General features: G+C 37.8%; 1 protein-coding gene across 5 annotated transcripts; it reads left to right on the forward strand.

The window, feature by feature from the left end:
* Positions 1–504: 504 nt before the first annotated feature.
* kdm4ab (lysine (K)-specific demethylase 4A, genome duplicate b) lies at positions 505–14,768 on the forward strand. 5 transcript variants are annotated; one of them, XM_067474507.1, is made up of 23 exons: positions 505–608; positions 1,595–1,763; positions 1,876–2,051; positions 2,173–2,287; positions 2,450–2,643; positions 2,804–2,853; positions 2,931–3,034; positions 3,136–3,273; positions 3,474–3,700; positions 4,874–5,037; positions 5,135–5,814; positions 6,159–6,266; positions 6,555–6,672; positions 6,775–6,950; positions 7,714–7,927; positions 8,489–8,568; positions 9,429–9,484; positions 10,919–11,027; positions 11,849–12,040; positions 13,237–13,407; positions 13,509–13,628; positions 14,051–14,143; positions 14,272–14,768. In XM_067474507.1, the coding sequence occupies exons 2-23, from the start codon at positions 1,623–1,625 to the stop codon at positions 14,407–14,409; spliced, it is 3,564 nt and encodes a 1,187-aa protein (XP_067330608.1). In that variant the 5' UTR covers positions 505–608; positions 1,595–1,622; the 3' UTR covers positions 14,410–14,768. The 5 variants fall into 5 exon arrangements, with proteins under 5 accessions (XP_067330608.1, XP_067330607.1, XP_067330609.1 ...); XM_067474506.1 differs by having other exon boundaries at positions 548–707; XM_067474508.1 differs by having other exon boundaries at positions 548–707; positions 6,558–6,672.
* The last annotated feature ends 635 nt before the right edge of the window (positions 14,769–15,403 follow it).

Consider the following 15,403-nt stretch of genomic DNA (forward strand, 5'->3'; position numbering starts at 1 on the left):
ATTTTGAGTGATTATTCACAATAATTATAGTAGAGAAGGGGTGCTATGGCAGCATCCAGGGTACAATCATATCAGTATAATCAAAATGTCGTTTCTAATTATATTTAATACATTTATAGCAGGTAATTTATCCATTTGAATGTTGTTCGTGTTAGTGTTCAAAAGTTATTATATAACTAAATTAAATGAGCTTGTCAGATGGCAAGAACACGTGGTTGACTTAAAATGTTAGAAACGTATTATTCTGATGTGTTTAAAATATCAAAAACTACAAAATCCTGAAATGCAGGGACATCTTCTTGTGTAAGAAAACTTTGGTAATGTTAGAAAAATGTTCATGTATCACTTAAATCCACTTGTCCTAGGACAAAAGACAATATCTTGATAAAGTATAATTATAGGACAATAAAAGAACATTTATAACAAGTTAAAATTTTAGGCTGCATGAATTACGAAAAAACGTGTTTTTATTAACCCAACTATGACTACTAAAGCCCCTTCTGATTGGCTGAGCGTGTCCCATGCGTATGGTGGTAAACAAAATCCGAGGTGCGTGTACATGCGTAGAAGTGGTAATGGAGGATGGTGCTGGATTCACAAGGGGCATAGTAAGCAAGCGGTCATTTTCCTCTTCTGTTCAAAACAGGTATTTCTTTTGATTGCTAACTATTTACAGTGCCCGGTTCAACTTCACCTGACACGAGGGGGTGAGTATTTGCACATCGAGTTACTTTACGGCCGTCCCAGAATGGTCGCCTATCAAACCATAATGCTAATCCGAATGCTAAACTAGCCGGAACCGTTCGGTATCGTTGTTGCGGATCGGGGTTCATATCACCGACTTGACAAATGATTTGTATCAACTTGTAAAATGCACCTCAGCTCTCGTCTTTAAAAACATGTTACTGTTAGCTACACTTGTATAACTTGCTAAGTTGTGCAGTAAAAATGGCAAAGCTTGCTAACGGCACACTGTACAACTGAGCTTGATGGGATGCTGCTTCGATACAGGAAATAGTCGAATCCCGTAGCCGTATTGTTATCGTAGTTTTTTCATTTAACACACTATGAAAGAAAATGCCAAGTTTACTTTTGTACCATGCGTTAATTTTCTATACCGTGAATGTGACCTAAACTAAAAGGGCTTTTAATGTAACTACTATGCTATTTATGCTACTAGGCTACCGGGCTAGCTAATGCTACGTAATGTGTCATTGCACATTCGCTGTCCGAATTAGCTCGTTTCTTTAGCATGTTAGCAAATTAGCTAACGTTCAGCGGTTGTGCTTCCACAGTCGGGCCGAATTAAAGAGACTCTTGAAACTCGGGCTTAACCAATCAGAGTTGGTTATAACTCTCTCTAGTGCTGTCTAGGCGGGCCTGTCCCCCTCGTAACGTATGTAAGAAAATGTACGCCTAACATACATACATTATTATAACATTATAATACATACGGCTAAGTAATATTAAGATTATGGTATAAGTGATCTGATTTTCATTATCAGTCACGTTAACCTCACGTTGTTTGTTTGTTTTGTGTGTGCCAAATAATAAGCTATATTATATAATAAACGTACCCATTTGGTTTTTACAGTGTGCAGGAGCTGCCACTGTGATTTAGGATGGCGTCAGACATGGTTTCCCAAACCCATAACTCCAGAGGGATCATGACTTTTTACCCCACTGCAGAAGAATTCAAGAACTTCAGCCGCTATGTTGCTTTTATAGAGTCCCAAGGGGCACATAAAGCAGGCCTAGCTAAAGTAAGTAATACAGTGTATGTACATTGTGCCATCATTTTTAGTTTGCTACATGCATAATCTTGTTAATCAGTGGAAAACAAATTGACTCACTGTTCACTTCCCCCCTTTAAAGATTGTCCCTCCAAAGGAATGGAAGCCTAGGGGTTCTTATGATGATATAGACGATTTGGTGATACCTGCACCCATTCAGCAGGTGGTGACCGGCCAGTCGGGCCTTTTCACACAATACAACATTCAGAAGAAGTCTATGCCTGTCAAAGAGTTTCGCAAGATTGCCAACAGTGACAAGTGCGAAACCATTGAGATTATCAATAAAATCAGTTTCGTTCTCAAATTGATACAATCAAATGTACTTTACATAACCTTTTGATAAAAGCTGATTTATGGTTTTGGAACTAACTTTTTATAGATTCTGTAGTCCACACTATGATGACTTTGAGGAGTTGGAAAGGAAGTACTGGAAGAATGTTACATTTAACCCTCCCATATATGGAGCAGATGTTAATGGAAGCCTGTATGACCCTGTGAGTAAATATTTGTGATATATTTTATTGTCTTGCATATTCATCATTTGTTTTGTTTTGCTATATGTGAACCTCTTGACCCAGAATGCAGATATTACTCTATACTGGGTTCACCATATCGATTCTTGTCTGTTGATATGTGTATTTGCTGTGTTTATGCAGGAAGTTAAAGAGTGGAACATTTGCCATTTGGGTACCATTTTGGATACGGTTGAACATGAAAGCGGCATTACTATTGAGGGTGTTAATACACCCTACTTGTATTTTGGCATGTGGAAAACCACTTTTGCATGGCACACTGAGGACATGGACCTCTACAGCATCAACTATTTACACTTTGGAGAGCCAAAATCATGGTAAAGACACAACACAAACAATTATTTTCTTGATTAAATGCAGAAAATAAAGCTTTAGTTTAGTATGCATTCTTATGTAAGTGAATTATATTCACGTATTGTAGTAAAGTTGTCTGTGTTGAGTCTAGCTTTTTATACTAAATCTTTTAACTTTCTGCAGGTACTGTGTTCCTCCAGAACATGGGAAAAGACTGGAGCGTCTGGCTAAAGGTAGGAGAATATTTAAAACTATGTTAACTATCATGGAGTTTTGGACCTCCTAGTCTATCTGCCTTCTCTTGTTCTAGGGTTTTTTCCCGGTAGCGCCCAAAACTGTGAGGCCTTTTTAAGGCACAAGATGACTCTTATCTCTCCCTCAATACTGAAGAAATATGGTATTCCTTTTGAAAAGGTATTTTTAATATGTATTTCAAATAGTGTGTGTAGACCTCCACAACTCAAGCTAATTGCATAGAGGTGCAGTTGCTAATTATTTTATTATCTATTCCTAAGATTACTCAAGAGGCTGGTGAGTTCATGATAACATTTCCCTATGCTTATCATGCTGGGTTCAACCATGGGTTCAACTGTGCAGAATCTACCAACTTTGCCACTGAAAGATGGATTGAGTATGGCAAACAAGCAGTTTTGGTGAGCATCACCAAATCAAAGAATAGAATCTATTTCTAATTTGATAATTTAATGTCAGTTTTATCTTGTCATTAAGAATATAAACATATATTAGAATAATAAGCTGTATGTTACATGTACCAGTAGTAGTAGTAGTAGTAATAGAATCTGTAATATTCATCATTTGAATTACAATATGTTTTACCCTTTTACTCATTTAGTGCTCATGCCGTAAAGACATGGTGAAGATCTCCATGGATGTGTTTGTAAAGAAGTTCCAGCCAGAGCGCTATGAGCAGTGGTTGGCGGGGCGAGATGTGGTACCCATCGACCACTCGCGGCCCACCCCAGAGGCTAGGGAGTTCCTAGGGGACTCCTTCAATGACTTCACCACCAACAATACCGGTAGCTCTGCTGAGAGCTGTGGGGAGGACGGAGAGCGGAGGAGGTGTGACTTTGTTCAGTATATACAATGAAATGTAGTGCAAGCTTAAGATTATATAAGCACTGAAAATCATTATCATCCGTATGACTTTATCTCTATGCATTTGGTTCCATCTTGTTTTCCATCAGTACAACTGGATTGTTATATCCACCAAGATTCCCACTTTTTTTAAAGAACTTTCAAGAATATGCAGATTGCAGGGTTGGCAGTCGTGTGTTGTTTTATGTTCAGGCGAGAAAGTGAAATGTGACCATGGAAATGTCTGTGTTCAAAAGCTTTACACACCTTTTGAGATGCCAACACACAGTACAGTTGTTTGTAAGTCACAGACAAGGTTGCAAAAGCTCCAAAGTTATCCTGGCAGTAACTTTTTTATACACATTCGTGTTGATCTCAGGGTAAGCCATCATATTGCAAAGTAATCAAAATGATTTGCTGACACAGTGCCCTGTTGGATATAATTGTGTTTTTTTTTCTCACAAAACTGCATTGGTTTGCTAGGTTTTCAATGTTTGGCTGGTCCCCACTGCATTAAAGGAATGAGAGGAAAGTCTGAATTCTGTTAAAGACTGTCTGAATATGGCCTTAAACTTGATGCATGCTCGGGTGTCAAATCTACACTGAGGCTAACTCTAGGCTTTGCAAGTGGGCTTTGTGCTTTAATTGCACTGGTAAACCAGTGATTGGCAGTGGGGTTTCTTCACAACTGTGGCAAAGTTGTTGGTTTTTTTTTTGTTTGTTTGTTTGGAGCAAAATGGAGTTAGAAGGTCGCAAGAGTAATAAGCTAAAGGTAAAATTTCATTCTTTCTTTTGGTTGTTTTTGTTTGTTTTTGTGTGTTTTGCAAACTATAATAATACCGAGCAGATTTTGTTGAGTTGGAGCTAGAAGATAATGAACAGACTTACCTTTACTGAAATTACTGAAAGGCAGGAAAGTGAGCAGAGAGTGAAGGAGATTGAGGGAGAACGACCATGTGGACCAAGCACAGTTCTTGAGGTCTGCATTGGTGCAACAATGGTGCATGTCAGGCCACTGCGTGGATTTGAGAAGCAAGTATAAACTAAGCTTAAGTCCCCTGCACAGTTCCCTCATGGTCAAAAGCAAAAGGACAAGTAATTAATGTCTTCTGTTTTCAGCTATTTCTAATTCTACATCTATATTTTGGAAACCCTCAGCACTACACAGAGGATAGAAACCAAGAGACATAGAGTATGTCTGGAGGTGCCTGAGGATGTTGTTCCCAAAGATGAAGATGAAGATGAGGAGCAGTATGGAAAGCGCCCAAGACTAAGCCTTATTCCCCCACGCACTACATTGCAAGATGGGAAGCGAAATAAAGGTATTATTACCTGTGCAGTCTTACTTCTTGTTAAGTCAAATTTAAGGTGTATTTTTACCCTCGCAACCTAAATGGGGAAATCTGCTTAAATTTACAGGCCCTCCAAAGTTGGTTGTCACGCCGACCAAGATCACTTTAATGGATCCATTTCACAGGGGTTTCGCCCAAACTCATAGTGATGGAGGCCGGCCCCCTCACTACACCAAGACTCGTGCACCTGCAATCTCGTCTCAGTCCCAAACCAGAAATGGACATCTATCAATTTCAGTGGCACCTACATGGACAGATGCCACAGCTCGGCCAGCCCGCAAAATGGGGGTAGCCAGCCTGCTCTTTCACAGGACTCTGAGTCCAAAAGACACTCTTCAGGTACACAGCTATAGTTTAGAGAAGCATCAGCAGCCTCACACACAGCTCCAAGTTCATAGCTATGCCAGAGAGCATCAACCCCGTCATCTCCAGCCCAAAACCTGCGCAGTTTCACATACTCAAGCTCAGTGTCCATCTCAAGCACAAAAGTGTGAAGAAACAGTACCGCAGCCAGAAGCTGAAATCATTCTTACCAAAGCAGCACCAAATGAATTACATGCAAAGAGTCCTGTTGAGCAGGACCAACAGGAGGACAAACCCAAAAGGCCAAAATCTGTTGAGGCAGAGGCTGTGGTGGTGAAACCTGAATTTGAACCCAGTAGCAAGTCTGCTTTCTCCCAGACAGAAATAGAAGACAAAGAGTTGAGCAAAATGGAGTTAGAAGGTCCCAAGAGTAATAAGCTAAAGGTATAATTTTTTTCTTTCTTTTGGTTGTTGTTGTTTTTTTTTTTTTTTTTGTCTGTTTTGTTTTTGGTCAAATTAAACACAATTTAGCCATCTTTTAGCTTATAGTAGTGTTGTGCATGAATGTGCTGTAGACAAAAAACAGCAAAAAGACTTTTTGGTGGCTCTGTACTGGTGTATTTTCCTCGCATGTTAAAGTATTATTCTGTTCCAGCTTGGCATGATTGCTAATTAATACTAACAGACCAATCATTGAAAATCTCTCTAGTTGCAGAATACATTTTCTCAGGCGTTATTCCAAAATCCATCATTATTGTTCAATGTTATTTGAACTGTTTAAACCACAGAGTAATCAATGCCCCCTTGTGGATAGTGGCATTATCATCATGAAAGACAACATTCCTGTAAGGAAACCAGTCCACAATGAGAAGACTGTGAAGGCTCAGAATACTCATGTAAGTAGATTATATGTGTAACCAAAATCTCAGAGACATGATTGGACCTAATGATTACCAGGAAATGTATGCATACCAGTACAGAACTCCCGAAAAACACATTACGAGGAGATGTTATGAAAACTGATGTTTTGTGAATAGCTCTAGACAATACACCGATCAGGCATAACATGACCACTGTAATGGATTGCAATAAATTTCACCGGTGGTCATATTCTTATGCCTGATCGGGGAATAGTGTAAAGCTTGTATTGGAAGATTTTTCTTGGTATACACTTGTTTCCCCAGCAGGTGTCAGAAGAGCAGTCATACTGCAAGTCAGTGGTGAAGAAGCAACAGCAGCAGGCAGAGCTCCGTAAACTGCCTCGCCACCATCCTCTAATCAGAGAGGTGGACAGTGATGATGGTATGCAATTTATTTTATCTTCATATTTTCAATTCACCCTAAACCCAATGCTTGAACAACCATCATTTACACTTCACCCCACTGTCACTATCTTGTCTTTAGACATTTATGTAGATGTGGAGGTTGAGCAAGAGGAGAAGGAAGAGTGGGCAAAACCACTAACTCAACTGTGGCAGTGTCGACCATTTAACCCTCAGGCTGAGAGGGAGTACAACAAGAGCATGGGCAAGCAAGCCCCCTACTGCTCTATCTGCTTGCTCTTCTACACTTACCACCAGGTGAGAAATAATAAGAACTAAATGTATATTATCCATTTTAAGGGGTTTGGTTATTTTACTATTTATCAATTAACAGTAACCCTAACACTTCAAAATATAGCATTTATGGCAGAAAACTGGTAATTTCAGACAATCTGTCATGATACAATGTAGTGCAGGGGTACAACCAAGGGTTTTTTTTGTTTTTTTATAATGGCATTTTATTTATAACTTACTACTAGTACTGCTACTCTTTTTATTGCTTAATTTAAATCTCTGTAATCATGTAGACACTAAATGTTCCGTTCTAAAAACTCTTATACCTTATTTTGAAATGGCAAAAAGAGTAAAACTTTTTTTTTTAAATCACACATTGAGCTAGTACAAATGTTCCTCATCAGAAAAATCATTTGAAAAGTCAAGTAATTTCTTTAATTTCTCAGAGGGATAACATGCATAACATTAAAATGGCATGTAAGGGGATGCAAACTTAACCCTAATCCTAGTGTATTAACAGTGGACACTCAGTTAGTACAAATTTTCTTTCATCGTCAGATGTAACAAATAGTCAAGGAGTGTATTAAAAAAAAGTTACAGAAAAATTGGTGTATTGGTGCCAAAGTCTGCATCCATTTAATGAATCAATTAATATTTCTGATGAAGAAACATTTGTACTAGCTAAATGTTTTTGTGTGTGTGTGTGTGTGTGTAAGAGAGAGAGCGAGAGAGAGAGAATATACTAATTTCCGGATTCCTTATTTTCTTTTCCCTTCTCCCCTTTAAGTCTGAGTCCAGCAGTGGAAGTTCCAGTGTGACACTAGTGAACCGCCCAGGGGGCCGCAAGTGGTCTAAACCACTCATCCCAGAAATGTGTTTCAACACTCAGTCCAGCAAGATGAACGACAGTGGGGAGGGGCAGCTGTCTAATCCTAATGTAGAGGAGGATGGGACCAGCCGGCTGATCAGCTGTGCTCAGTGCTGTGTCTGTGTACATACCAGTAAGCTCCTTTTTTTTTTTTTTTGATAAAAATACTTTAGGGCTTGTTAAATTAAATATGTCTTATGAGCATTGCATTTTAATGATTCTCCTGATTTTTAAACAATTTGCAAACCCTTGATTAGGTTGTTGTTATTCTTCAGTGAATTGTTTTACCAAGGTTTATTAGAATGATACATTTACATTGTTTTCCTATATTAATAAGTAAAAAATAGTTTTTCAAATGGCACTCTTCAAGAAGAACCCACAAATAGTCACAGATACTTTGCCGTCGCTGAGTAACAGTTATGCACACTATAATTCTAAGTTCCTTTTCCTTACGTTACCACATCTATTATAAAGCTTCACAGATCTTAATTTTGACATAAAATAAGAACAGGCCATACGTAAGTTGTGATACTGGGCTGTATAAATAAAAGCAGATTTAAGTGTAGGTGTGAACAATGACAACACTTAAACAAAACAAGACCACCAGACCCATATTATTCTAAAACAAAAGCTGCCATACAATACTGATAGCTACTGTGTATGTGAGACATGCTCTGTTCCGTTTCCTGTTCAGGTTGCTATGGTGTGTCAGCAGAGGAAGCAGAACTTGATAAATGGTTGTGTGCCCGCTGTGAAGCTGATGCCATTACTGAGGTTAGTTAACTTGGCCCAGAAATATATAGGTTATCAGATTATTTTAACTGGCCAGCATACAGCCAACAGAGAAAGCCTTAAGTTTTATAATATCTGGGGGGTTTAATTTTTCAGCATGGAAACACCTGTTGTGATGTTGGAGCTTAATGTAGAAGAAAGTGCTCACAGTTTAACTTCATAATGATGTCTTATTGTTACAGCAGCACTGTATTACGTTTAAGAATTAAATAAAAGTGAGCTTCCCTTTGCACAGTATTAAGAGGCTCTTCCTGTCTGTAAAAGCAACTTTGTTTATGAAACTTGCCTTTAAAAAAATACTTAGCTTTTAGTATTCCTTCCTATTGTTCTGCTCAGAACAATACATGAGAAATTCTGGGTATGTGGCCCTGTCCTTGTCATACACCTTTGACCAGTGGGCTATGAATCACTGTAAAGTTTATTCTGACACTTGAGGGGCTTTATTTGTTACTGTTTGTTGCTTTTTGCAGTTTTTTTAGGTTTTCAGTTGAAGAATCTGAGCTGTGATGATGAAATCATGTTATGATTGTTTTTTAACCATTTGTCTTTTTAGATTTATTCAAACAATTAATGCCACAGATATTAAAAAAATGACACCTGGCATACCAGTTGTGCAGCAGCTTACAGGAAACAAAATGTAACTTTTGTTTGCTACTTTTTGTATACATGTGATCCAGTTGAAAAGACTGGATCACATGAAAAAAGACGTTAGCCTCAGTTTAATGTCAAAATACAGCCAAGCTTTGTTTATCCTTATTACAGGATTTATTGAGATAAAGAAGTCAGCTGCCAGAGCTGCTGTTTCATATCTAACATACATTAATTTGTTTCCCTAACTTTAGGACTGCTGTCTATGTTCCCTTAGAGGTGGAGCTCTACAGAAAGCCAACAATGATAAGTAAGTAATGCAGGCAGACATTGATGAAGTGATGCCATTTTTTTAACATTAGTTAAAAGTATAATGACGGCACTACTGAAGATGTACTGGTTTCTAGAGCCTGTATTACGTATGAACGCTGGACAATGTCAAGAGAATTTAACCTCTGACATTGTTCAGAGTGGTGTTTCAGATATGTGACACACACAGGAGATTGTCCGTATAAGAACAGTCCTCACATGTGAAAATCCTCTCAGTTTTCGTGCATGATCAGAACACAACATTGTAGAAAATTTAAGCTGTGGGAAAGAGTGTTTTGTTTACAGCACATCAGAGCCATGCATTTAATTAAGATAACAGCAGTTGACATTGTACTAGGAGACTGAAAGGATGAAGTCCGGATACACATACACCTGTTCCTGACAAAGTCAGAATAATGTCAGAATTTTAGTGCATGTCTTAATCTCCTTTTGCCCTCAGCAGTTTTACCTTGTGCCACATTTGTGCTTTCAAGAAAATACTGCATTCAGAAAGTATTCATAAAACGTATTCCACATTTGGTTATGTTACAGCTTCATTTCATAATGGGTTAAATTCATAATTTTTCTCAAAATTCCACAAATAATAATAATTACGACAACTTGAAAGAAGTTTTTTTGAAATCTTTGCAAATTTAAAAAAACATCTAATGTACATAAGTATTAACCACGTTTACTTTATACTTTGTTGAAGCACATTTGGCAGTAATTACATCCTCAGGCTTGGGACACCTATTTTTGGGTAGTTTGTCTCATTCATCTTTGCAGTACTTCTCAAGCTCCATCAGGTTGGATGGGGAGCATTGGTGCACGGCCATTTTTGGATCTCTTTAGAGATGTTCAGTTGGGTTAAAGTCTGTTGCTAAGGCTGCAAAGCACATTCACAGAGTTGTCACGTAGCCACTACTTTGTTATCTTGGCTGTGTGCTTATGGTCGTTGTCTGGTTAAAAGATAAACCGTCACCCCAGGCTTAGCTCCAGAGGGTCTGGTTTCCTCCAAACGTGACACTTTGCATTTAGGACAAGGGTTCAATCTTTGTTTCATCAGACCAGAGAATTTCTTTTTATTATTATTATTTTTTATAATTATTATTATTTATTGAGAGTCCTTAAGGCGGGCTGTCATGTTCCGTTTACTAAGGAGTTGTTTAGGTTTAGCTTAGGGTATTGAATTCAATTGGGATGTTAGGGTGCATCTCCAAGAAATAATTTTAAGTCAGGTAACAGGAAATGCCTATAAACAGAAACAAAATAGATTTTGTTCCTAAATCAATTTTTGTCAATACAAATTGATTGAAATTAATGACAATGTTAATAAGTAAGTTTTGGCAGTTTAAATTTGATACAGAAATAGAAATAGTCAACTCTGCCCATTGGACTGTTTATCCTGAATCCTTCATGTTTGCCTTTCAAACAGGTGGGTTCATGTACTGTGTGCTATCACTGTGCTAGAAGCTCGCTTTGTCAACATCACTGACCGGAGCCCCATTGACCTTTCTGCCATCCCACTACCACGATTCAGACTGGTAAGACACACTGTAGTTCCTGTATAGTTGTGGGGTGGGTTTTTTTTTTTTTTCAATGTATTTTTTCTTCACCCTTCAGTAGTTTAGATAACTGCCCCTAACCTAAGTCATCAAGATGATTTATTTTGATTAGATGTACAGAATCCTGTATCCATGTATGCTGTGATTCTGTTATTCAAAACTCCTCCTGATTTCTTTCATATAAATAGTACTGACTGGCAATAAATGCAACATTGGTTTAGTGGTTCTAAGAAATCTCAAATTCTTTATAAACAAGCGGTGGACTTTGACATCTCCTGTGTGTCAGTTTGTTTAAGGACAAACTTTCCACTATAATGAAACTGACTGGCACTTGTTGACTCTTGTTACTTTGTCTTAATTCTCAGTCTTGGTTCTTGGGTGTTTACCTGTGTTTTTACGTAAAGCTTATGTGAAAGGCTGACAGTAGGCTTGCATTTTGTTGTGTATGAGCACATTTTTAAGCAGTTTGTCACAATTTCTTCATTGTCTCCATTGTTAGAACCCCTCATCTCAGGGGAGGTTTCTAAAAAAAGTACAAGTGATGTCAGTCTCATTAAATTATCAAAAGGAAATTCTGTAATTTCCTCTAGCATGTCTGTGATTCAGTTTGTGTGTTGGTCTGCATGTCCTTAAAACTGTTTTTTGTGTTTTTTTTTTACTTTTTTCCTAACTCTCATCCTCCCCACTTGGCGTGTGTGCTTTGCTTTTCTTTCTCTATACATCCCTTAACCCGCTTCTTCTCAATTTTCCTCTTGCCCCCCTCATCTTTCTCCACCCTCGTTCATTTGTCACTCTGGTAGAAGTGTGTGTACTGCAGGAAACGAACCAAGAGGGAAGTAACAGGCTGTTGTGTACAGTGCTCCCATGGGCGCTGCTCCACAGCATTTCACCCCACCTGCGCTCAAGCAGCTGGCATCCTTATGCACCCAGATGACTGGCCGTTTATAGTCTTCATCACATGCCACCGACACAGAGCCCCTGTTTTACCTGAGGTAACACCGAAGCACAGTCAAGCTAATAATGAATGTTAGATTGTTTTTTTGTTGTTTTTTATGCGCCAAAATGTCCACACCTTACCAAAGTAACGTGTTAAGCATTTTATATATAGAGAGATATTTATATATATATATATATATATATATATATATATATATATCACTTTTTATTGCAATATATATAATGTGATATAAAGCATTACCTCATTTTAATTTAGTCGCATCATTACCAGTTACATGCAGTAACGAGTTATCATCTTTACTACTCTTTTAAGTTAATTAATATTTTCTGAACAAACGTAATCTACTCAAATGTTTCATCCTTTTTTCTGGTCCACTGCCCAAAAAAGATGACGGGCATTAGGCAACATCCTGTACAGCAAGTTTGTGCAAAGCAGTGTGCAAAGCTTTGTATATAAAATATATAAAAAGTGTATTTGAAGGAGCTTTAAATTATGTTCTTTACTAACATTATGTTGTCATGAAAAGAATGTAACAACATTATAGGGCTGTGTGACTGTGATCATCTGAGTATTTTAGTAATTGGTGAATAATCTTATTTTGATTGCAAGGAGGTTCATAATTGTTCCCCCCATAATACCACTGGAGACCAAATAATATTTAATTCTCACATACACACTAGTTTTCACTTGGATATCCCACTTTGTAATGCTGTAGGAAACCATGTAGTTGTATTCTGCTTTAATTTAATTTGTTTTACCATTTGAATCATTGGTTAGTATAATTGCTAGTCCAATCTTAAGTAGAATATGTCTTCCTATTTATTTTAAATGATAAAAACATTTATCTTGAATCCGAAGGTATCTCTATATCTTTGTATTGTAAATTCTTACATTAGACATGTGTTTGGACTTGTCAAGAGACAAGAAACAACAAAATTAATGTTCAGTGAATGCAAATGCACATGAACGGTTCCTCCTTTTCGGCTGATGTCACATGGCTTCAAACCCCAGGTCTGAGCTTGACTATGGTAATCTCCTGATGAAATGTTCAAATTAAGTTTGTTCATAGATTTCTTGGGTACATACTACTGATCAAATATTGTTTTAGTCAGCACAAGCTAATTCTTATTATGTTCTGACTGAGACTGAAGCTGATTAATGTACTACAACCACTGTCTTTTACTGTGGCATTTGAGTTTTAAAGAGTAATGCTCTGTTTCTTTCCCATAGCGTAACAAGGCATCCATGCAAGAGTTGGCAGTGGGGCAGAAGGTGATCTGCAAATACAAAAATGGTCGTTACTACCACAGCGATGTTTCTGAACTTACTACAGCCACGTTCTACGAGGTGGTGTTCGACGACGGGTCATACAGTGACAACCTGTTCCCTGAGGACATTGAAGTTAGTAAAATTGTTTTCAAACTGTCAAATTTTAATTTCCATAGTATAGTGACTTCTGTAATCTGACCCTTAGCCTAATTCACCCCTTGATGTGTTGGCAGAACCGTGACTGTGTCCGTCTCGGTCCACCTGCCGCAGGCGATGTTGTTCAAGTGCGTTGGACAGATGGGTTGATATATGGAGCCAAATTTGTAGCGTCTCATTCCATCCCCATGTACATGGTAAGACCGTCTTTGTCTGTCTCTCAATTTCGGTCTCAGCTAACATGAACTTGCACGATCCCATAAGGCCTCTGTTATTCAGACCACATTAGATAATAGTGGGTTCTCTTACACAACCTCTGAATGTAGGAGATCTGCCTAGTTAAAAGTAAAAAATGTTTGACATATATCACATGTTGATTCCCACAGTGAAGTGCATTTTTTTTCTAGTCTAGCATTTCTCCTGTAATTATGTAGTGTTCTGTCTGAAAGATATCGTGATGTGAAAAAAACTGCATTATCTCAGATTTTATCTTTGTATAAAGTTTTATTGCAGTATGCGGTAATAGAATGGTTAAATTGCTGTGTAATAAGTGTTGAAGGCTACCTTCATGCAAATACTTGTTAAAAGATTTAGCACTTAATGAACTTTGTGAATGCAGGTGGAGTTTGAGGATGGCTCACAAATCACTGTCAAGCGAGAAGATATCTACACTCTGGATGAAGATCTGCCCAAACGAGTGAAGTCGCGAATGGTAATTAAAATCGTTATTAAAAATCTTAAACAAGGTCCATTTTTGACATAGATTATTTGAGATGTTTATGTTTGAGAACTACAGCTTAAGGAAGTATTTTGTCTTTTTGATATTTTGTTCACCCTCAGTCGGTGGCATCAGACATGCGCTTTGAGCTCTTCACAAAGGATGACGCGAAACAGAACTCCAAAAGGCAGCGTGTCATAAACTCTCGATACAGAGAGGACTACATTGAGCCTGTCATTTACCGAGCCATCATGGAGTGATTTTCTTTGTCCAAATGCTTTCCCACTCATTGACTCAACAGAAACCTAAAGGTGTCCCTGTCTGGATTCTCTGTTTCCGGCTTCTTCTGACGGCAACAACCAACTACTTCTTCTTCTTCCACTTCCTCTTCTTCGTCTCTTCTTCCTCTTCATCTTCTTCTTCCACAGCCTATCAGGCTACATATTTATAAACTACGGCTGGGAATACAATGACTTTTGTGTGCATTGAATAATGTTCATAGACCTCTGTTTGCCATCAAGCTCTGTAAATTGTTTTGTACATTCATCTTATTTTTTTCTATTCCTCAGTAAGAAGCCATTAATAATCATTAAATATGGAAATGGTTGGCCTATCTGACTGGGGCATTATGTTTCTTTTTCTCTACCACCACATTTAGCAGGTGTCAAACAACTTTCTACAGTGTACTTTAACTTGAAGACTCATGTTATATTAATAATTTATCATTATATTTTGCAGTGAAGAATAATGTGCTTTAGACTGACTTCTTAATGGTATTCTTCAGCCCAATGAGACCTTTAAAGGCCCTAGCCTTACATTTCAAAGGGCCAAGTGCATTTTTTTTCCTAAAGCTTAAGGTTTATTATAACTTCTGTAATTAATGTTATTAGTATACTATTTATGTGAGTGCATTCAGTTTGAGAACAAAACTATTTTTGTCATGTACTTTTCACAATATGTAGAAAAATTGAGATGTATTTATATTTATTATATCAATAGGTTTTCAGACATCCTGTTTGGATTTTTAGACTTTCTTTTTCTTTCCCCTTTTTAAGCAAAAAGCACTTATTCTGACTTCCTGCCACAAGATGCTTAGTGTTTTCTAATCTAGACTCATGGTTTCTACTAGAAACCATAGACACACACCGTGGACAAACCGTGGACACACACAGTGTGGTGTGTGTGTGTGTGTGTGTGTGTGTGTGTGTGGGCATCTGTATGTTCTGTCCAAAGCTAAATAGAGATCAACATTGT

Source organism: Channa argus, chromosome 14 (assembly GCF_033026475.1).
Source record: "Channa argus isolate prfri chromosome 14, Channa argus male v1.0, whole genome shotgun sequence".
In the NCBI taxonomy this organism is placed as follows: Eukaryota; Metazoa; Chordata; class Actinopteri; order Anabantiformes; family Channidae; genus Channa; species Channa argus.